Below are 24227 nucleotides of genomic sequence, written 5' to 3' on the forward strand. Positions count from 1 at the left end.
TAATTTATTTTTTCAAACGTTAGGACTATTAAAATTAAAAAAAGAACTAAAATTTACAGGTAATGGTAGCAAAAATAAGTATTTTAAAGTATTCTACTATTTTTTAAAAAATTAATAAAATATCTGCTTAAAAAAACTAACACAATATTTAATTTAAACATATTTAAAAATAATGATATTTGTTCATTTATAAAATGTTTAAAACAACACATTAAGAATTATAAAAATTGCAACTCTTACACTCATAATTTCAAAAAGCAGGCATGCCTTAAAAGTCTCAATGTAAACATTCAATATTTTACGAAGGACATTTAAAAGAAATGTGAGAAAAGCCCAGGGGGAAAAAGTCTCAATGTAAAAGTGGATTTACAATGAGATTTGTCGCCCAATGCATGGAAATTTTTTGGAAATAAATCTGGCATTTCTAAACGGCTGATCCGATCGGGATAAAATTTGGCGTGAGATTTGTCGCCCAATGCACAGTGGGGCAGAATGGAAATTTTTTGAAAATAAATCTGGCATTTCTAAACGGCTGATCCGATCGGGATAAAATTTGGCGTGAGCGTAGCCAAGGAGTATTCGAGTTTTGAAGATGAACCCTGCAGATGCCCCAGGGACGGCGCTGTGGCGGCTCAAAGTAGGGTACCTACGACATGTAAAATTTTTAAACTCGTGCCATTTACAAAGATTTTTATATTTTCTGAAAGCGCTCGACGAGATCTTGAAAAAACATGCTTGGACATACTACTTATCTCTTATAATATCCGAGTTATAGGCATTTAAAAATTTAGTGATACAAAATTTACCATACCTTGGTCCGCCTTTTTTTGAATACCGGGCGTAATTTTGGACCAAATGGACTTAATTTTTTCTTGTTAGTTAGACAACAACATTTCCAATAATATACAAAAAATTTCAGATCAATATCATTTACAGATCCAAAAATATACGTTTTTTAATTTAAAAATTAAAAAAATTTTAGATTTTTGCCGTTTTTTTGCCAAAAATGTGTCTTAACTCTTTTATTAATAAAATAAAATTTTCTTTAAGAACATATAACAATTTTATAGTTTTCTAAAAGGTATCTTTACGCAGAACGCTTTGGCGTAAAAAACATGTCCTATTTTTTGAAAATGTTGCCACTGCGTTCTTCCGAATATGACCTATTTTTTATCAAAACTTCAACTTTGGGCGACATGTTCTAAAATCCCAAATCTGGGATCAGAAAACTGAAAGCAGTTTTGGAAACCTCAATATGTTTTCTATTTACTCCAAAAGTGTTTTCCCAGCCCTGAAAAAAATGTGGACCCTATGGGCAAAAAAGTAAAAAATCCCATTTTTGGGATTTTCATTCCTATTTTTGACAAATTTAACAAGCGTTGAAAATTTCATTGAGTTTTGTTCATAAATAAAGATTTTGTCATATATTACATATTTGTTTAATTTCTAAAACTATGATTTAAATCAAAATTTTAATAGGGTCGCAGATAGCTACAACAATTTAGTCCATATTTATCACTTAATATAATTTTTTAGTTAGATATGTAAATTCTCGACCCTTTACAAAAAATTTCAAGCCAATATCTCAATTACATTCCAAAATATGTTCATTTAAACCTGTGTCCTTTAATTTTATCTTTTTCATATTTTAGTATTAAGTATGACAGAACATACATTTGGTGTTGAATAAAATATTTGGACAATTTTTAAAAATTATTTAGTTAATTATTTTATTAAAGACTATAACATTGTATATACACTAAAAAAATTATAATTTTATTATGAGCCACGCACAACAACACCTAAATCACCCCACACAAGCCACCTTTTCCGCCCACCGAAATATAAAACACAATTTAATACAATATCATCAGTTAGTATAATAGCTTTTTTTATTTGAACTGTTTATCTTAAACATAATACAATTAATTCTTACAACCTACTTATATAGTTAATTCCTAAAACTAATTATTTTCTATAAAATAATCTGTCATATCGGTATACATATCCAGAAGGTAATATAAGTCCTTTAAATCTTCCTTGTTTTGAGATGATAGAGTTTCATAACAAATCCATCTTTTTCGCATAGTTGAAAGAACAGGATCAGAAGATAGAAGTAAACTATTAAAAATATATTCATTCTGTGATTGCCTGGAGCATTTTCTTGAGCTGAATAGTTGAACATGCTTAAAATCTCGATTCCTCGCTTCCTGGGCTTCTTCTGTTAACTCTCCAAGTGGAAGAATATTCGATTCAATTATTATTTGACCATGACACAATACTTTGTGTACTGTTGGTGTTAGTTCCCTCCATGGATATAGAGATACAAGTAATTTAGAAATTTATATTCGCCAAATCGATTTCCATTAATTTTATGTTTACTATTCAGTGCCATTAAAATAGTGTTAACTCTTCGAAGCAACTCCTTGTCGATTCCAGTTATTTTTGAAGTAATTTCAAAATCAAGAAAAAACCTTCTCGCCGTATTACCGTCATTTGTACTACCGCAACTTGGAAGTGGTTTGTCGATGTTTAATCCCATCTGAACTTTAAATTCTTCTTGGATTCTGCTTTTTTCCGCAGCTCTCAGTTCTTTCAATTCTTCATTATTTTTTGTTGATTTAGTAAGATTCTCTGGCACACTTCTATATTTGAGGTCGTATGCTATGTGTAAAAAGTAATCCAAAAATCGTATTCTGGCATGAAGTGGTGAAATTCCGAAAGACAGAACTTCTTCATTAATACTTCTGCTTTTGTTTATATTTGAGAATTTCGACTTTTTCTCATTACATATTGAGCATCTCCAGAAGGAAGAAGTTTCTGTTATGGCATTGCTGACCTTTCCATCAATCATTGTTAAGATTAGCTGATATGATACCTTAATAGAGAATTCTTTTATTTTTATGCAAATGGGCTCCAGTGCATTTATTTCATCTTTTAAATATTCCACTAAATCATTTGTTGTTTTCTTTGACTCCTTTATATATTCAAATCCAATGGGTCTACAAAAATTTTTTGAACCCGGAGTTGTATTGATCCATATATCTTCAAATGAATTTCCGATGCTTGACGATGATGGATTAAGGGAATATGAACGAATTCGTAATGGCACTAATGATGACATAAATACACTTTTGTAGTCTGCTAATGTCCGACTTCCACAAGCTTGTTTGTATTCTGGAAGTGCTGATAAACCGTCACATCCCCACTTACACATTAAGACAACATCACAGTTATGAATTTTCCTTAGTTGGTCTTCTGAAAAGTCTGACACAATTCTTGATGCTGTGTTTTCGAGCAAAGATGATATATCAATACAAGCTTCCACATCATTAACAGCAATAGGTGATGGTAGGATAGTTTGTTTTTTTTTCCTGGATCGCCTTGTATGATGGTAATATATTGTGTCCTTTTTCATGCAGAGCTTTCCTTAATATTTGGTACTTATTTCGACTGAGATCCAGTTCCAACATAAGCGCTATTGCTTCCTCTTCAGTAAAATTTGATTATGATGTTGGAGTTGGTATACTTTCCACATTTCGCTTAAGTCGTTTTGGTGATGCATTAGGAAGAATAGTTGCAATATGTACGACATCCATAGGTTGGTTTTCCTCTTTCAGCATTTCGTTAAATGTATCAGCAATTTCCTCATTTGAGATTGAAAAAAGTTTTTGTGTGACCCTCTTTTTCTTTGACCTTGAACATAAGTCTTCGTATGACTTGCAAGGCGCTCCTGTTGATGTGTTGTAAGTTGAGATTTCCGTAGTAGTTTCCATCCAACTACAAAATTTTAATCGAAATTTCTTTTGATTTTCATCCACAGACTTACTTTTTACATCAAAAAGTTTTAAAAAGTTTTAAATTTTTGATATGCCTGTTTTGTCTACTTTTCTACTATATGTAGTTTTTATATAATTTGAAAAGTCTTCAATTCTTTCTGACCCTTTTGAAGACACACTCCATAAAACGGAACACAACTCTTCGTACTTTAATGTAATCTTCATTGTAGATTTATTAAATATGGTACTTACAATCTAAGAAGTTTACTTATATACCAATTCTTGTCATTTCCGATACAGTTATTCCAAAGTAAAAAATTACGAATTGTCTACCTATTAACATTTAGGACTATATTACTATAACCTGTAATTCAGTCATTGATATTTCTTATTAGTGAATGAATCGAAATTATCATTACCTGTATATTTTTACCTACATGATCATAAACGAAACAGAACGAAATGATCTGTCGAAAAAATTTTGGTAAAAAATAGTTATAAATTTTTGGAAATTTAAGCATAATAGGACCTTTCAATTATAAGGATAAGCAAACAAATAGAAAATAGGCAAATATAAGATTTAAATATGTTCTGTCATACTTAATACTAAAATATGAAAAATATGAAATTAAAGGACACAGGTTTAAATGAACATATTTTTGAATGTAATTGAGATATTGGCTTGAAAGGGGTCGAGAATTTCCATATCTAACTAAAAAATTATATTAAGGGATAAATATGGACTAAATTGTTGTAGCTATCTGCGACCCTATTAAAATTTTGATATAAATCATAGTTTTAGAAATTATACAAATATGTAATATATGAAAACATCTTTATTTATAAACAAAACTCAATGAAATTTTCAACGATTGTTAAATTTGTCATTTCAAATAAGAAAATGCAAAAAAAAAATTGAAAAGGTCAAAGGGCATCCCGCAATTCCCAAAAATAGGAATGAAAATCCCAAAAATGGGATTTTTTAAATTTTTGCCCATAGGGTCCACATTTCTTTCAGGGCTGGGAAAATACTTTTGGAGTAAATAGAAAACATATTGAGGTTTCCAAAACTGCTTTCAGTTTTCTGATCCCAGCTTTGGGATTTTAGAACATGTCGCCCAAAGTTGAAGTTTTGATAAAAAATAGGTCATATTCGGAAGAACGCAGTGGCAACATTTTCAAAAAATAGGACAAGTTTTTTACGCCAAAGCGTTGTGCGTAAAGATACATTTTAGAAAACTATAAAATTGTTATATGTTCTTAAAGAAAAGATGAAATAAATGCACTGGAGCCCATTTGCATAAAAATAAAAGAATTCTCTATTAAGGTATCATATCAGCTAAGCTTAACAATGATTGATGGAAAGGTCAGCAATGCCATAACAGAAACTTCTTCCTTCTGGAGATGCTCAATATGTAATGAGAAAAAGTCGCAATTCTCAAATATAAACAAAAGCAGAAGTATTAATGAAGAAGTCCTGTCTTTCGGAATTTCACCACTTCATGCCAGAATACGATTTTTGGATTACTTTTTACACATAGCATACGACCTCAAATATAGAAGTGTGCCAGAGAATCTTACTAAATCAACAAAAAATAATGAAGAATTGAAAGAACTGAGAGCTGCGGAAAAAAGCAGAATCCAAGAAGAATTTAAAGTTCAGATGGGATTAAACATCGACAAACCACTTCCAAGTTGCGGTAGTACAAATGACGGTAATACGGCGAGAAGGTTTTTTCGTGATTTTGAAATTACTTCAAAAATAACTGGAATCGACAAGGAGTTGCTTCGAAGAGTTAACACTATTTTAATGGCACTGAATAGTAAACATAAAATTAATGGAAATCGATTTGGGGAATATACATCTGAAATTTCTAAATTACTTGTATCTCTGTATCCATGGAGGGAACTAACACCAACAGTATACAAAGTATTGTGTCATGGTCAAATAATAATTGAATCGAATATTCTTCCACTTGGAGAGTTAACAGAAGAAGCCCAGGAAGCGAGGAATCGAGATTTTAAGCATGTTCAACTATTCAGCTCAAGAAAATGCTCCAGGCAATCACAGAATGAATATATTTTTAATAGTTTACTTCTATCTTCTGATCCTGTTCTTTCAACTATGCGAAAAAGATGGATTTGTTATGAAACTCTATCATCTCAAAACAAGGAAGATTTAAAGGACTTATATTACCTTCTGGATATGTATACCGATATGACAGATTATTTTATAGAAAATAAGTAGTGTTAGGAATTAACTATATAAGTAGGTTGTAAGAATTAATTGTATTATGTTTAAGATAAACAGTTCAAATAAAAAAAGCTATTATACTAACTGATGATATTGTATTAAATTGTGTTTTATATTTCGGTGGGCGGAAAAGGTGGTTTGTGTGGGGTGATTTAGGTGTTGTTGTGCGTGGCTCATAATAAAATTATAATTTTTTTAGTGTATATACAATGTTATAGTCTTTAATAAAATAATTAACTAAATAATTTTTAAAAATTGTCCAAATATTTTATTCAACACCAAATGTATGTTCTGTCATACCTTATACTAAAATATGAAAAATATAAAATTAAAGGACACAGGTTTAAAGGAACATATTTTGGAATGTAATTGAGATATTGGCTTGAAATTTTTTGTAAAGGGTCGAGAATTTCCATATCTAACTAAAAAATTATATTAAGTGATAAATATGGACTAAATTGTTGTAGCTATCTGCGACCCTATTAAAATTTTGATTTAAATCATAGTTTTAGAAATTAAACAAATATGTAATATATGACAAAATCTTTATTTATGAACAAAACTCAATGAAATTTTCAACGCTTTTTAAATGTCTTCAATTCTTTCTGACCCTTTTGAAGATACACTCCATAAAACGGAACACAACTCTTCGTACGTTAATGTAATCTTCATTGTAGATTTATTAAATATGGTACTTAAAATCTAAGAAGTTTACTTATATACCAATTCTTGTCATTTCCGATACAGGTATTCCAAAGTAAAAAATTACGAATTGTCTACCTATTAACATTTAGGACTATATTACTATAACCTGTAATTCAGTCATTGATATATCTTATTAGTGAATGAATCGAAATTATCATTACCTGTATATTTTTACCTACATGATCATAAACGAAACAGAACGAAATGATCTGTCGAAAAAATTTTGGTAAAAAATAGTTATAAATTTTTGGAAATTTAAGCATAATAGGACCTTTCAATTATAAGGATAAATAAAAAAATAATTTAAATATGTTCTGTCATACTTAATACTAAAATATGAAAAATATGAAATTAAAGGACACAGGTTTAAATGAACATATTTTTGAATGTAATTGAGATATTGGCTTGAAAGGGGTCGAGAATTTCCATATCTAACTAAAAAATGATACTAAGGAATAAATATGGACTAAATTGTTGTAGCTATCTGCGACCCTATTAAAATTTTGATATAAATCATAGTTTTAGAAATTATACAAATATGTAATATATGAAAACATCTTTATTTATAAACAAAACTCAATGAAATTTTCAACGCTTGTTAAATTTGTCATTTCAAATAAGAAAATGCAAAAAAAAAATTGAAAAGGTCAAAGGGCATCCCGCAATTCCCAAAAATAGGAATGAAAATCCCAAAAATGGGATTTTTTACATTTTTGCCCATAGGGTCCACATTTCTTTCAGGGCTGGGAAAATACTTTTGGAGTAAATAGAAAACATATTGAGGTTTCCAAAACTGCTTTCAGTTTTCTGATCCCAGCTTTGGGATTTTAGAACATGTCGCCCAAAGTTGAAGTTTTGATAAAAAATAGGTCATATTCGGAAGAACGCAGTGGCAACATTTTCAAAAAATAGGACAAGTTTTTTACGCCAAAGCGTTCTGCGTAAAGATACCTTTTAGAAAACTATAAAATTGTTATATGTTCTTAAAGAAAAGATGAAATAAATGCACTGGAGCCCATTTGCATAAAAATAAAAGAATTCTCTATTAAGGTATCATATCAGCTAAGCTTAACAATGATTGATGGAAAGGTCAGCAATGCCATAACAGAAACTTCTTCCTTCTGGAGATGCTCAATATGTAATGAGAAAAAGTCGCAATTCTCAAATATAAACAAAAGCAGAAGTATTAATGAAGAAGTCCTGTCTTTCGGAATTTCACCACATCATGCCAGAATACGATTTTTGGATTACTTTTTACACATAGCATACGACCTCAAATATAGAAGTGTGCCAGAGAATCTTACTAAATCAACAAAAAATAATGAAGAATTGAAAGAACTGAGAGCTGCGGAAAAAAGCAGAATCCAAGAAGAATTTAAAGTTCAGATGGGATTAAACATCGACAAACCACTTCCAAGTTGCGGTAGTACAAATGACGGTAATACGGCGAGAAGGGTTTTTCGTGATTTTGAAATTACTTCAAAAATAACTGGAATCGACAAGGAGTTGCTTCGAAGAGTTAACACTATTTTAATGGCACTGAATAGTAAACATAAAATTAATGGAAATCGATTTGGCGAATATAAATTTCTAAATTACTTGTATCTCTATATCCATGGAGGGAACTAACACCAACAGTACACAAAGTATTGTGTCATGGTCAAATAATAATTGAATCGAATATTCTTCCACTTGGAGAGTTAACAGAAGAAGCCCAGGAAGCGAGAAATCGAGATTTTAAGCATGTTCAACTATTCAGCTCAAGAAAATGCTCCAGGCAATCACAGAATGAAGATATTTTTAATAGTTTACTTCTATCTTCTGATCCTGTTCTTTCAACTATGCGAAAAAGATGGATTTGTTATGAAACTCTATCATCTCAAAACAAGGAAGATTTAAAGGACTTATATTACCTTCTGGATATGTATACCGATATGACAGATTATTTTATAGAAAATAAGTAGTGTTAGGAATTAACTATATAAGTAGGTTGTAAGAATTAATTGTATTATGTTTAAGATAAACATTTCAAATAAAAAAAGCTATTATACTAACTGATGATATTGTATTAAATTGTGTTTTATATTTCGGTGGGCGGGAAAGGTGGTTTGTGTGGGGTGATTTAGGTGTTGTTGTGCGTGGCTCATAATAAAATTATAATTTTTTTAGTGTATATACAATGTTATAGTCTTTAATAAAATAATTAACTAAATAATTTTTAAAAATTGTCCAAATATTTTATTCAACACCAAATGTATGTTCTGTCATACTTAATACTAAAATATGAAAAAGATAAAATTAAAGGACACAGGTTTAAATGAACATATTTTGGAATGTAATTGAGATATTGGCTTGAAATTTTTTGTAAAGGGTCGAGAATTTACATATCTAACTAAAAAATTATATTAAGTGATAAATATGGACTAAATTGTTGTAGCTATCTGCGACCCTATTAAAATTTTGATTTAAATCATAGTTTTAGAAATTAAACAAATATGTAATATATGACAAAATCTTTATTTATGAACAAAACTCAATGAAATTTTCAACGCTTGTTAAATTTGTCATTTCAAATAAGAAAGTGCAAAAAAAATTGAAAAGGTCAAAGCGCATCCCGCAATTCCCAAAAATAGGAATGAAAATCCCAAAAATGGGATTTTTTACTTTTTTGCCCATAGGGTCCACATTTTTTTCAGGGCTGGGAAAATACTTTTGGAGTAAATAGAAAACATATTGAGGTTTCCAAAACTGCTTTCAGTTTTCTGATCCCAGCTTTGGGATTTTAGAACATGTCGCCCAAAGTTGAAGTTTTGATAAAAAATAGGTCATATTCGGAAGAACGCAGTGGCAACATTTTCAAAAAATAGGACAAGATTTTTACGCCAAAGCGTTCTGCGTAAAGATACCCTTTAGAAAACTATAAAATTGTTATATGTTCTTAAAGAAAATTTTATTTTATTAATAAAAGAGTTAAGACACATTTTTGGCAAAAAAACGGCAAAAATCTAAAATTTTTTGAATTTTTAAATTAAAAAACGTATATTTTTGGATCTGTAAATGATATTGATCTGAAATTTTTTGTATATTATTGGAAATGTTGTCTAACTAACAAGAAAAAATTAAGTCCATTTGGTCCAAAATTACGCCCGGTATTCAAAAAAAGGCGGACCAAGGTATGGTAAATTTTGTATCACTAAATTTTTAAATGCCTATAACTCGGATATTATAAGAGATAAGTAGTATATCCAAGCATGTTTTTTCAAGATCTCGTCGAGCGCTTTCAGAAAATATAAAAATCTTTGTGAAAAACAAAAAAATGGCACGAGTTTAAAAATTTTACATGTCGTAGGTACCCTACTTTGAGCCGCCACAGCGCCGTCCCTGGGGCATCTGCAGGGTTCATCTTCAAAACTCGAATACTCCTTGGCTACGCTCACGCCAAATTTTATCCCGATCGGATCAGCCGTTTAGAAATGCCAGATATATTTCCAAAAAATTTCCATTCTGCCCCACTGTGCAATGTCTCATGATTAATTAAATTTTGTCATTTTGTTTTATTATTATTTTATTTGATTTATATTTATTGTTTGTGAGCTACGTTAATGTTTACTTAAATTGTCTTATTTACCAATTGTATGATCATTTGTCCGTTAGGATTTTTTTATTGTTTGTATTCCTTTTTGTTCTTATTTGTTTACGAACTAAACGCATATTTTCTACTGCAGTATTTTCGTTCAGTTTATTTACATATTTGGAAATGAACTGTTGTTAAATTACATAAACAAAAAGAAATTTGTAGGCTCAGTAATATCTGGCTTTGGAATTAAAATTTAGTTTTTTAGGGGGATAAAGACTGCGATAATTCGTATCATATTTTAAACAATTAGTAGTTCATTTATTTGGGACTTGTTAAATTCGCACTTGTTAAATGCTCAGGTCGCAATTCAATTTAATTTAATGTCCTATTAAAATCAGTTCAATACAAAAATTTTTCTTAAAACTAAGACCACTTTTAGCTGAGGGGACACCAACGTGGGACACGAGTAATGCGACACGAGTTTGTAGTCAAAGGGGAAAGGGAAGTAGCAAAAGACGCAGGAATCGTAATTTGGGGGGTTTTTTGCTATTTCTTTTGTTACGCGTTCGTATTTTTGGCAGTTGCTTTATTTTTATTCTGCACTCAAGGAGTGAAGATCGTGCGCGATCACTCTAATGCATGAATCAGAAACAATAAACATTTTGAATATTTGCTTGTTAAATTTTAGTTATTTTTATGAAAAATATAAATAATTAAATAAATAATTATAAAACAAGCAATATTTCTCAGCTAAACTCATACTTTAATAATCAATTGGGTGTTATTTCGCCAAATTTGTATAAATTATTAAAGTATATTTGTTAAACATGTTTATTACAATATTTAATTAACAAATATTTTAAAAATAAACATATATAATGTTAAACAAAATAGAAACAACATTTAAGAAGCATAATATGGCATAATATCAGCTAAACTTGCTCTAATACAATTCATTCTTTTCTTACATAGACCACTTTTAGCTGAGGGGACACCAACGTGCGACACGAGTTTGTAGGCAAAGGGGGTAAAGACGAAAGGGAAGTAGCAAATGACGCACGAATCGTAATTTGAGGGGTTTTTTTGTATCTATTTTGCAAGCGTTTGTATTTTTGGCAGTTGCTTTATTTTTATTCTGCACTCAAAGAGTGAAGATCGTGTGCGATCACTCGAATGCATGAATCATTGTTGCCACTTGCAATATTTTGAATTTTATTTACATTACATTTAATCCAAAAATAACAAATATTTTAGATATTTGCTTGTTAAATTTTAGTTATTTTTATAAAGAATATAAATAATTAAATAAATAACTATAAAAATAAGAACATTTTTCAACTAAACTCATATTTTAATAATCAATTGGTCGTTATATCACAAAATTTAACACAACATTTAATTAACAAACATTTAAAAAATAAACATATATATTATTAAACAAAATAATAGAAACAACATTTAAGAATCATAAATATGGCAACACTAACAAAAAATGTCGCATGCCTTTTGAGTCTCCATCTAAACGTTCATTATTTTACGAAGGGCATTTAAAAAAGAATGGAGAAAAAACCCTGCGACATGACCCCTCAACTAAAGGTATCCATCAAGAACAATAAAACAAACTAAAATATAGCATTGCTATGTCAATCTATCAAAACTTTCTCTTCACTCTCAGTCTATTTCCCAAAAAGGGATAAAAAATGGATACTCTCAAAGGCTTACAAACTAAAAGTTATATTTAGTAAGTCTCAGGTCGCAGCGAGCGACAAGATTAATAATATATTTTAGGATTTGAGTTGAAGTTGGTATGAGCATGCTGAATATGATTGTACGCTTTTTGTTTGACGATACATACACATAAAGTGTCTCTATAAGTAATCGAATTTTGGTGAATTTGAAAAACATATGGTAAAGCGGTCAAAGAGTCGGACTTTGGTATATTTGTTCTACTATGAGTAATATGTTTATGTTTAACAGAATAAAGTAAATGTAAATTAAGGAGGAGTTTTTGAGATTTCACTGTAAACTGTTGAACCCAAAGTTCAAATGTTCTTCGTATGCAAAATTTTTTTATTTTATTTTAATCAGAATTTAAAACGATCACGTAATAAACGATTGTTTAGAAACATCTTTAAATGTACGAGAACACAATAGACATGACATGACAGATCTAATTTTTAAGATATATACATAAATATATTTCATTAACCTGATTTTAACGTACCTTTTAGATCATCCATCACACCTTTGATTTCGTCTGACCATTCAGTTTTACTTATATTTATTAAGACTTCCGCAAGATTATTGGAGGTAAGGCTTTTTTGTAACTCGTTCAATCTTTGCAACTCAATAGTTTCAGCTTTAAAATTCATCGGAATACGACTCCAAAGAAATTTGGCATCAAATCTTAAAAAATAAAATATTTTGTTATTAAATGGTGGTAGAGTGATTTAAGACAAAATCGAACACAATCACTTTTATCTTAAAAATTGACCTGCTTTTATAGGAGCTGCATATACAAATTTAACAACTGACACTTCTATAAAGCATTTAATTGCTTATCTTGAAGTCTAAATCGCCATCTGCAAGTATAGTGTTATTATTTGTAATTATTGGTTATTAACCCTTCTACTATTCGTTACAAAAATTATTAATCGAGTGCATGTTTGTAATTTGTGCTCTTTACTTGGAATTAAAATAAAACTATAAAAGCAAATTCAAATTATTATTGTGATTTCTTTTTATATAATATTTAACAAAATGAATTACAATTTGAACCAAAAAGCATAAATTTCTGAGTAAAAGACAACAAAACTAAAATAGCTCGCATGCACTCAGTTTTGCTCGCCACGAAATCTTTAGGAAAGGCTAGCATTTTTAATATTTTTTACAAAGTTCGATATTAAATAAATCACTTTTAGGACACTTTTCTATAAATTGCTCTTTATTCTATTTGAAATACTCACCCCCTCACGCTGAACCCGTTCAGCGTCACTTCAGGGTTTAGCAAACATTTTCAATCGGATTGAGGTCGTGGCTTTTTGCTCACTTCTTTGAAAAATTACTTCTACCACAGAATTGACGCTCTTACCTACAAAATCGATAATGAGTCTACAAAATCGGAATGATGAGTCTAAAAATACTCGGATAGTCTTCTATGCTCAATATTTCGTCAATTATTTCCATTGGTACAAGGTGGCTTTACTATTTGCATGCGGATACAGCCATTTTGACAGAATCTACGCATCTTGCAGACTCGTTATCCCACCTTTATAGATTTATCATCCCAAATTTGTAGACTTTTCCTTCTGGTCATGTATATAACAACGCTCAATAATGAATATTTCAAAGCGAGCAAAATTTTATATTTTAAGTATTATTTAAATAGAATAAAGAACAATATATAGAAAAGTGTCATAAAAAGGGCATAAAGTGATTTATTTAACATCGGTATATTAATACATTCAAGATAAAAATGTTGCTACAAATTGCCTACCTAAGAACTGACCGCTTAACCCCATTTTCCCCAAAATGTAAAATTTTGTGTATATTAATTTTAAAATCATATATAACGGTATTACAAGAATTTATAAAATTTATTTAAAATACATTTTGATGCTTGAGCTCAGGATGCACTAAGTAAAGTGAAGTCGTTAAGGCTCTGATTTTTATTTGTTTATTTAAAAGTGTATAGGTTATGTCAAAACAAATTAATTTATTTTTATTCTAAAAAAAAAATTAAATTTGTGTTTTCAAAGGAAACATTTTAAAATATAAAATTATAAATTAAAATTTTCAGAAAAACCCAGCGCACAGTGAGATTTTTGGAACTTTTAGATCAAAAATAAAAAAAAAAACGCTTTCCAATTGTCTTGCTTGCTGTTATAGTTAACAGTAAACATTCCATATACTATAGAAAAATAGCTAAAAATATTGCAAAACTCGAAATATTGGTGCTAAAAGTTGCTCCTTTTAAAAATAAAATAATTTTCTTGTAATATTTCTGAAGCGCCATATTAATTTGGTGTATATCTTGGTAAATATTTCATATATATAGTTTCTTCAGTGTATTACAATTTAATACTTATAATTTTTCAGACTAAAGCTCAATTTTAAAAGTTTTATTTTTCAGTATAAGAAAAAAATTATTAATAATAAAAATATATTTAAAAATAAAATTTTTAATGGAATTGCAGTCATCAAATCATAACTCTTGCATAGGAAATTTTCTATAGAAACATATATGTATATGAAAATTGGCTGCGACCTTTTGCGATCTTCAGAGATATTCAAAAAAATTAGAGTGTCCTATAGAATTTAATATGTTTTTTTAAATTAAGCGTAAACTCACATTAGGGGTATACATAAATTTTGGCCGTGGCACCTGAGACTGTGCTACAAATATTTAAATTTTGCATTTTCTTATCAATCTGTAGCAATCTGTATAAAATTGTCTTTCTAAAAATATATAAAAATTCAAAATCGATAGCAAAAGTTTTGAGATATATGCGACCAAAAATTAAATTTGTATTCAATATATACTTGTAAAAAAATGGGCGTAGCAGCAGTCTTATCGTGCTGATTATTATGTGGAGCGTTTGGATAATTGTTTGCTAACTGTAACTAAAATAAGAACTCAATATCACTAAGATTTGATTAATGTCGTTCTAAAAGTGCCAACTGTCTCACTGTGCAGCGGTAAATGAAACAAAGTACTTAGATAATATTCGATGACATCAGTATTACGTTCTAAGCGAGCAATCTAAGTACTTAAGGTCCAAACACATACAATACTTTGCGACGAACTGCGACTGACAGCTACGCAACATAAAAAAAGAGATGCCCAATCGTTGCGCCGATAAAGTATGAAAAAATAATTAAATATATTTTAATAATATAAAAAATTCAATATTTAATATAAAAGTATTTAATTTAAAAATGGTGTTTTTCACACGCACAAATCACAATTAAACAGAACAAAAAGGACAAACAATATTTTTGATAGTTTTGTTTTTGTTTTTATTTTCTCTTTCTCTTATGTTTCGTACGCCAAAGTTGAATATTTTTCAACTTTTGTACGTCGTGCACAAGTTTGACGTTTTGATTGTGACAGCTCTCATTTAAACACATACAGTAAACCCGAGCTGTCAGTCGCAGTTCGTCGCAAAGTATTGTATGTGTTTGGACCTTTAGGGTGCAATGTATGCGTAATCCAACGCTCTAAATATAACATAGATAACATAGCAGAGTCAGCTGCCACTTTAATGTTTATTTCTTTAAAAAACAAAAATAAAGTACCGTTTTTTTCTTTTGTATACAAGAAAAGCAGAATTATTTTTGTCAGTTTAAAGTTGATAATTTATAAGTGAAGTTCTGTTTTGTTAAAAAAGTTATTTTACTGTAAAAATCTAAATGGCAAGAACGGATTTAAAAATTACTTCATACACTCTTGATTGTTTATAGAAGCTGTAAAGGAAGATGACCGAAAATTTCAAAAGATTAAATTTATTTATTTTCTTTAAATCATTTTTATTAAATAATAATACATATTAACTCTATTTGATGATAATAGTTAAATAAACAGACCTGGGATAAATGCATTAAATATGTTAATGCATTAACAATTTTTTCTACATTATGGGTACATTTAATGCATTAAATTTGCATTAACATTAAATATTTTTAAATTTAATGCATTAATTTTACATTAACATTAAATATTTGTGAAATTAATGCATTAATTTTGCATTAACATTAAATATTTTTGAATTTAATGCATTAATTTTCCATTAACATTAAATAATAAATAATAAAATTAATGCATTAATTTTCCATTAACATTAATGTATAAAATAATTTATAAAAATAAGAATACAGCGCTAAAGACCTCGGTCTAACTAAATTCAAGTAAAATTGAATGTGTTAAAGTCCTTTCTAATAAGTCCTATACTCGATAATACATATTAGAAGAATAGTATGACTTCCCAGATATTCCTTTTGTAGTTTATTTTGTTAAAGTCCTTTCTAATAAGTCCTATACTAGATAATACATATTAGAAGAATAGTATCACTTCCCAGATATTCCTTTTTCAGTTTATTTTGTATGTGGAATCTTATATAAATATCATATTTAAAACACACAAGTTTGAATGGAATATAGGAGTTATTAGAAAGGACTTTAACCTATTTAATTTTAGTTGTATTTAGTTAGATCGAGGTCTTTTGTGCTGTATTTTATTTATGTTTATCAATTTTTATATATATTAATGTTAATGGAATATTAATGCATTAATTTTATTGCTTATTTAATGTTAATGTAAAATTAATGCACTAAATTCAGATATATTTAATGTTAATGCAAAATTAATGCATTAATTTCAAAAATATTTAATGTTAATGTAAAATTAATGCATTAAATTCAAAAATATTTAATGTTAATGGAAATTTAATGCATTAAATTCTACAAATTTAATGTTAATGCAATATTTTTTACATTAAATTAATTTTTTTTTTTAATTTAATGTTAATGCAAAATTAATGGAAATCGCCCAGGTCTGTAAATAAACTTGCATAATTTTAAAATAAATACATATAAAACAAAAATATATTTGTTCTATAACAAAATCGGAAGGCATGGTACTTTAACTTACAAATGCAAATAGGATTGTAATCTACGTACATTACATTCATATTTGCAAGCGTTTATAATCGTCTAATTAACTTCGCTGAGAACTCCACACATAATGTAAGTGATATTTTAATATGCCCTAATGATATTGTGGCTTGCATTCTAAGCGAGAGCACACCGATGAGGCAGTCTAGGGCACTTTTATGTTAAATCAAAGTGGAAGAATAGGTGAAAGCATCATCACTGACTGCCACGAAATACCGCTTAGATAAGCGAGTACAAGAAAACTGAATATTAAGAAAACATAAATGGACGTACATATGGAGTCATAACGAAAGCGTACAGAAGAGATTGCACAAAGTGATTCTGCAGCAAAAATTAAATAAAAAGTGGGTGTTACAGCAAGCCTAGCTGCAATAAAACGTATTGTAAGAAGAGCCAAGGCTTTAAACATATTAAAAAATCAATAAAAGCCACTCCAATTGCCACTCGTAAAGCAAAAACCTCTTCAGTTTCCACGTGAACAAATGGTTATAAAAAGCAATCTTGTTTTTTCGGATGAAAAAAAATTAATTTAGAAGGTCCAAATCTATATAATCATTATTTTTATGATTTTTGTAAGGAAGAGATGTACCTGACTTGATTTCAAAGCTGTGAGGGAAGTGGGATGATGTGAGGGGTAATTTCATATTATGAAATGAAACTGTACGAACTGTAATAAATGTAAAGCCATACTGGATGGAAACAGTTTTTTTTCACATTTTCTGATATCTCTGAAACTTTGTCGTAGATATTTCCAAATATAATAAAATAACAATCCATACCGCCACGGCTGTAAAAGGCCACCATTCTCTCCCCACCTATTTATTATTGAAAATGGTTCGTACATTCTTTCTCGTAAAGTGTTTAGGTCGGGCAGACAGTATGACACAAAATAAGCCTAAATTGAAGGAATTAAAAAGGCGTGTACCCAAATATCCCTGCCATTACTTAATAAATCTTTATAACTCTTTATAACCTCGAATTTTCGAAGTTATATCGAGTAACGGCGGATATGCTCCCTACTAAATCTTTTATAAAACCTTATAAAAATGTTAAAATAAAAAAGTTTGATGAAAAATGTATTTTGTTGTTTGTGTCAATTGAAAATGATGAGCCTATTCTAAGAGCCAAAAAAATATTGTTTTAGAAAAAAATTAATTAATATATGTTATTAAGTATTGCACTAATGTTTGTCTATCTAGTGAAATGTAAGACATCATGCTACTAAATAAAATTTTAATACAACCAATTAGTCAATTTTTTGTTGGAAAAAAATTAATTTGAATTGAAACAAAAGAGTGAACCTATTTAACCCATTAATGCCTGACCCCTGAATCCGTTGTCCGATTTTGGTGATTTATATTGTCATGACAATTTTTAATTTTTTTATCTACCATACCTGAGCCTGCAGGGCTCATAATGCCTGACCCCTGAATCCGTTGTCCGATTTTGGTGATTTATATTGTCATGACAATTTTTAATTTTTTTATCTACCATACCTGAGCCTGCAGGGTGCAGTTTTTTTCTACCCACTTCGGCATATATACATTAGGGATATAACTAATTTGGCGAAATTTTTGGCATATCACCACGAGATTGCAAATGTTGTATAATTATTGAAAATAATCTTTTTAGGTCATTTGAAAGCAAAAAAATCACGCACCAACCCCAATCTCTAATAGAAACCAAATTTTTAATTTTTTTATTCTAATATTAAAATATTTATATATGGCCATTTTTACCTAGAAGTATATTATTGTCACATCGCGACTCATCACTGCCTATATCTCATGACTTTTTGGCTATTCGCAAATATACTATTTTACATCCCTAAATCAAAAAGTCCATAAAAAATAATTTTTTGATCATATTTGTTTTGACCATATCTCCGATTCTTATGTACCGATTTCACTGGTTTTAAACAACTAAATTCTTATAAGAATATCTAAATTAATAATCTAAGATTTGGATTCTGAAGACATGTGGAGCCTTCAAAAAACTTATTTTAAAAAACAGACGGACAGACATTTGGTGCGTGAACTTTTTAACCAACCGCAAAAAATTATAATGTAGTTTCTCATAGTTTTTAATACTCTATTCGACTATGATATGCTAACTTGTATATTTGTAAAGAATGTCAATAGTTATATCCCTAATATACATAGGTTCTAAAATGTATGTTTTTTTTTAAATTAGCTACCAAGTAAAAGGCAGATTTAAACTCACTTTTTCGTTTTGTTTTGATGAATATGTGAAATATTTTTTAATATGGTGAAAAGTTGAAAACACATATGTAACATATTTTTTTGAACATTAAATAAAAGTGTAAAGTGACATTGTGTTGTGCTACATCATTTTCTCGTATTAAAAGGCTTGTTAGTTGTGTTATAATAACCATCGATAGATCTACTTGATAAAAAGTCTTGTGACTTAACCATTTTTGGTTATAGTAAAAAAATTCAATAAGTCTATAGGAAATATTGCGAAAATTCATCGACATTTTAATGTTTGATAGTTATGGGTAAATAGAAGAAGAATATACCGACGCAAACCACAGGTAGATTGATTTTGTCCTTCATATAAGGTTAATACTGTTAGAAGATATTATTTGTAATTCAAATAACCAATGAAATAACTGAAATTGAGTGTATTAATAAGATCTAAAGTTGTATCTTTGTAATAATAATATAGAATATCCTTTTTATACCTTACGCAACAATAGGGAGGATATTTACGTTATTGAAGAGAAAGTATAGGAAACTTTATATAGAAAATACATATTGTAAGGAATTTCTTCTACACTTGTTAACACCTTAGTAACAATTTCATAAAACCTTATTATTGGTTTTCCAAGTGAATAACAAATTGAGGAGTAATGGAGAAATTTCATATTTTATTGACAAGAAAAAGTACATAAACGGATATACCCAAAGGAAAGAAAAGACTCCTCAGCAGTTCGGCACAGTCTCTACGTAAGCCGTAAAATACAGTAGTTTCACTATTATCTAAACAACTGGTTGACTCTAACTTTTATTTGTTGAGTCATTCTTCCTGAATGTACTAGTTGCAATGCAGAGTAGAGGCAGTCGTTACATTCTCAGGTATTACAAAGCGTAATCTAGAAATATGGACTTTTGTAACTTGTTGTTTTTTCTATTGAACTTCAGAAATTAGTTATTTATAACCTTTAAAAATATATCGAGCGCAGAGTAAATTGTTCATTTGTAATCGATAAAATGTAGTTCAATTAGCTACCTCTTAGGACAAAACTATGTCAAAATAATTTGTCACCTAACTAATTCTGCGACTAGGGGTAATCCGAAAGTAAGTGAGATTAGTAGTTTCGGAATGTCACCTCTAACTGTAGGGTCTAAAAATGCACTCATAAATAACATTCATTCAACATAAGATAAATGTGGTAATCATCATCAGTATAAAAAAATATTTGGCCTCATTATTTCATGGTCGAAAGAATGTTAGTTATGTTGTATCAATCTTTCACCATCTAAATATTTTATATAGTCATGTATTCTAATACCCTATAATGTTTATATTAGGATTTTCTAAAAAAAGCTAAATTTTTACTTGAAAAAATAAATTCATATTTGATACGTTTTAGAACCCACATATACCGAAGTGGGTATTTTTATACCCAGGGACCAGAGATACAAGCCGATATTTTGAAAGCCGCACCGCCGCCGACTTCTTTCGGCTCAAAAGCTAAGCGGGCTTAAACGTAGCCGCTGATAAAGATTGGAATCGCACATGTATTTCAGAAAATAATTTTACTAATTTGAACGGAGTTGCAACTTATGGCTAATTGAAAAGAGTTGCCACACAATATTGTACTAATATTAAATCTCTGCCAGGGACCGAAAATAATAATTATTTTTGAATTTTTAAATAAAAAAAGCAACCACAAGAAAATATTTATTTTTTAATTTTTATTATTTTGAACAAAAAGAAAAGTTATATTTGGATTTTTTTGAGCAAAAATAAAAGTTATTTTTTGACTTTTATTTTTTTGAGCTGAAATAAAAGTTATTTTTTGATTTTTATTTTTTCGATATAACTTTTATTTTTGTTCAAAATAATAAAAATCAAAAAATAACTTTTATTTCTGCTCAAAACAATAAAAGTCCAAAAAAAATTTTATTTCTGCTCGAAAAAATAAAAGTCAAAAAATAACTTTTATTTCTGCTAAAAAAAATAAAAGTAAAAAAATAACACTAATTTTGTGACTTTTACGGTCCCTGTTTATACCCAATCCACAAAGTCTAACATGTAACTTAGAAAAGTGGACCCAATCACTTTTTTTTACTAGTAGAGGACATCCAAGACTACTAGACACTAGGTGGGCATTAGGAACTTCCTCTTCAAATTATATATTCAAAATATTACATTAAAATAATCTTCAAAAATAGACCGATGTTAACCATTTTCAATATACTTCGTCCCTGGGACATTGAAGTTATTGAATTATCTTCAAACCTGTGGTTTGATTTCAAGGTTTACATTGACGGACAGACGGATGGACATATGTAGCTAAATCGACTCAGAAAATGATTCTAAATCGATTGGTGGGTCGATTGGCCAATTCTACAAAAACAAAAATTTTCGTATACTTATGTAACACACAAAAATATTGGTCCTACACCCACCTTAAAGTATACCGATCGATTCAGAATCACTTTTTGAGCCGATTAAGACATGTCCGTTCGTCTGCCCGGCTGGCTGGCTGTCCATGTAAACCTTGTGCGCAAGGTACAGGTCGCAATTTTCAAGATAATTTGATGAAATTTGAACCAAACATGTTTTTTCGTACAGGGACGAAGCCTATTGAAAATGGTTGACATCGGTCCATTATTTCACCTAGCCCCCATACAATCGTACCTCCCGATTTGGGCTTTTTATGCCATTATTACGTCAAATATACTATTATATAAAACTGGCACAAATCAGTTTTATATACGTATAAATGACACTGCAGATTTTCGTAATGATCCGCCTTTATTTGACACTAGCCTCATACAAACCCCCCTTCAAAAAAATTTTTAAACGTCTAAAATTGACTTGTAACCTGTAACATAACTTGTAACATAACTAAATGTTATTTAAAAATATATCCTTTTCCCAAATTTAATGAGGATCGGCCCATGTTTGACCTATACTCCTATATAAAGCCTCATTCAGAAAACTATTTTTTTATCAATAAATTGCTTAAATACTTTGGAATTAAGGTAAAATTCAACATAAAAGTTTCTTTATGAAAAATAAAAATATACTCATGGTGTAGGGTATTATATGGTCCGCCATGCCCGACTATACTTTCCAACTTCTTTTTATTATTTAGTACCATAACTTCTTTTGTACGAATCTACCATTTAATACAAATTTCTAAAAATTTTCTTTTTTGGTACCAAATATACTATTGTTATGTATGAAAAGGTGTAATTTTAAATCATCTTTACAAAGATTTAATTATTAACGACTTTTTAAAATGCTATTTTTTATAGATATTTATGTTTTTTACAATTTCTAAAAGTGAAAAAGTACAATTTGGCCACTGATGGCCTCTAAGCGACCATATCCCAAAGATACTCTGAAATCTTCTCAATAACACCAAAATTAATATGTTTGCCTCTTTTTGCCTCTACGGCATTTAGGCTCACTTTTCTAACACTACATGATATTAAAATATTTACATTTTATTTAATATCTAATTATTGAATGCGAAATGAATTGATTTAAATAATCAGTAAAATAGTAGGAACTAGTAAAATAATGACTTGATTGATGATTTATTGGTCTTACCTTTTTGTAAATAAGTTTTCCAAGAATATTAGACGGAATCTGTTTGTACGGAAAACATTTTTGATCAGAAGAGTAACTCTCATGAGAGTTTGGTACCACTTGAATGGTTTTTAAAGTCTAGTACACCGGTATATAAACCACTTATTATCATGCAGCGTTGTCAACTTAGTGCTTTTAACACTGTTTTTAGTGCTTTTAAAAATTTTTGACGCAAAGAAATTTAGAGCTAGTGCCTAGTGCTTCTATTAGTGCTTTTTCAAGAACTTTGGTGGCACTAAATTTAACATCTAAACAGTAACTTTTATATATTTTTTTTCTAGGAAACTATATTTTCATATCACTGTTCCCGGTACATTCATAAATAATTTAATATTTTTATCCATATTACAGTTTCCAGCAAAGAAATATATTTAATTGTTGATTGATTTTAATTAAAAACATTTTGTTAAACCTGTTTGTTTATTTCAAAAGTAGCGCAGATCGACGGTATTATTGCAGAAAATATTTTAAGGGCACATATTTCGAAAATTTAATTTATTGGTTTAAACATATTTGTTAGTTTTTATACACACCATCATAAAAGATGGGCGTATATTGATTTTGTCATTACGTTTGTAACACATCGAATTTTTGGTTACAGACCCACAAAAGTAAAAGTAAAATATCATGGGTCCTTATTAAATTCTAAGACGATCTAGTCTCGCCCGTCCATCTGTTAAAAACGCGATAGAGTCCGAACGGAATGAGTTAGGGAGCAAAAATATTCTCTATTGCTGCAATTTGTAGCCACCATACAAGTGGCCCCCCGAAATACAGTTTAAACAAGCATAACTGTTTCAAAAGTACGAAAATAGCGACGCAATTCGACATAAATAAGTTTATATGACCCAAAATTTCTCTACCAAATTTTAAGAGGATCGGTCAGTAATTGATCCTACCCTCCATATAAGGTCACCTTCAGAAAATGTCTTTAACCCTCATTACTGACTTAAAATTACGAGTATACTGATGAAATTCGTCACAAGTAAGTTCCTCTCCACCAAAAACTCTAGCAAATTTTGTGAGGATCAGTCCAAAATTTACCCTACCCCCTATATAAGGTCCCCGTCAGAAAGTTAAAAACGAGTACAGCGAAGACAACTCCGTTATCATGATAGTGATTTTTTGTGACAAAATATAGGAAATAAAACAGCTTTTCGTATAATTCCCTATCCCAAATCCTATATATAACTGTAAACAAAACTATCCCTAAAAAAATCCAAAAATCTTCCAGAAGATGCATTAAATTTGGTCTTTCGCGAATGTAATTAGGATATATATTCGGTTAAGCACAATAATAAGTATACAGGAATGCTGATAATTGGTTTTATTTAAAAACGGATATTATTTTTTCAAAAATCAATAAAGTAACACATTTATTTATTAAAA

General features: G+C 29.3%; 1 protein-coding gene across 1 annotated transcript in view; it reads right to left on the reverse strand.

The window, feature by feature from the left end:
* The window catches only part of LOC119600796 (COP9 signalosome complex subunit 8), an 87884-nt gene that overhangs the window by 19313 nt on the left and 44344 nt on the right, over positions 1–24227 (reverse strand). Inside the window, exon 3 of the mRNA XM_037951342.1 lies at positions 12540–12721. Within this exon, the coding sequence (XP_037807270.1) occupies positions 12540–12721 (182 nt within the window). The remainder of the gene's footprint in view (positions 1–12539; positions 12722–24227) is intronic.

This window comes from Lucilia sericata, unplaced genomic scaffold, assembly GCF_015586225.1.
Source record: "Lucilia sericata isolate MDLA Ls3-8-SP2 unplaced genomic scaffold, ASM1558622v1 Contig000121F_arrow, whole genome shotgun sequence".
In the NCBI taxonomy this organism is placed as follows: Eukaryota; Metazoa; Arthropoda; class Insecta; order Diptera; family Calliphoridae; genus Lucilia; species Lucilia sericata.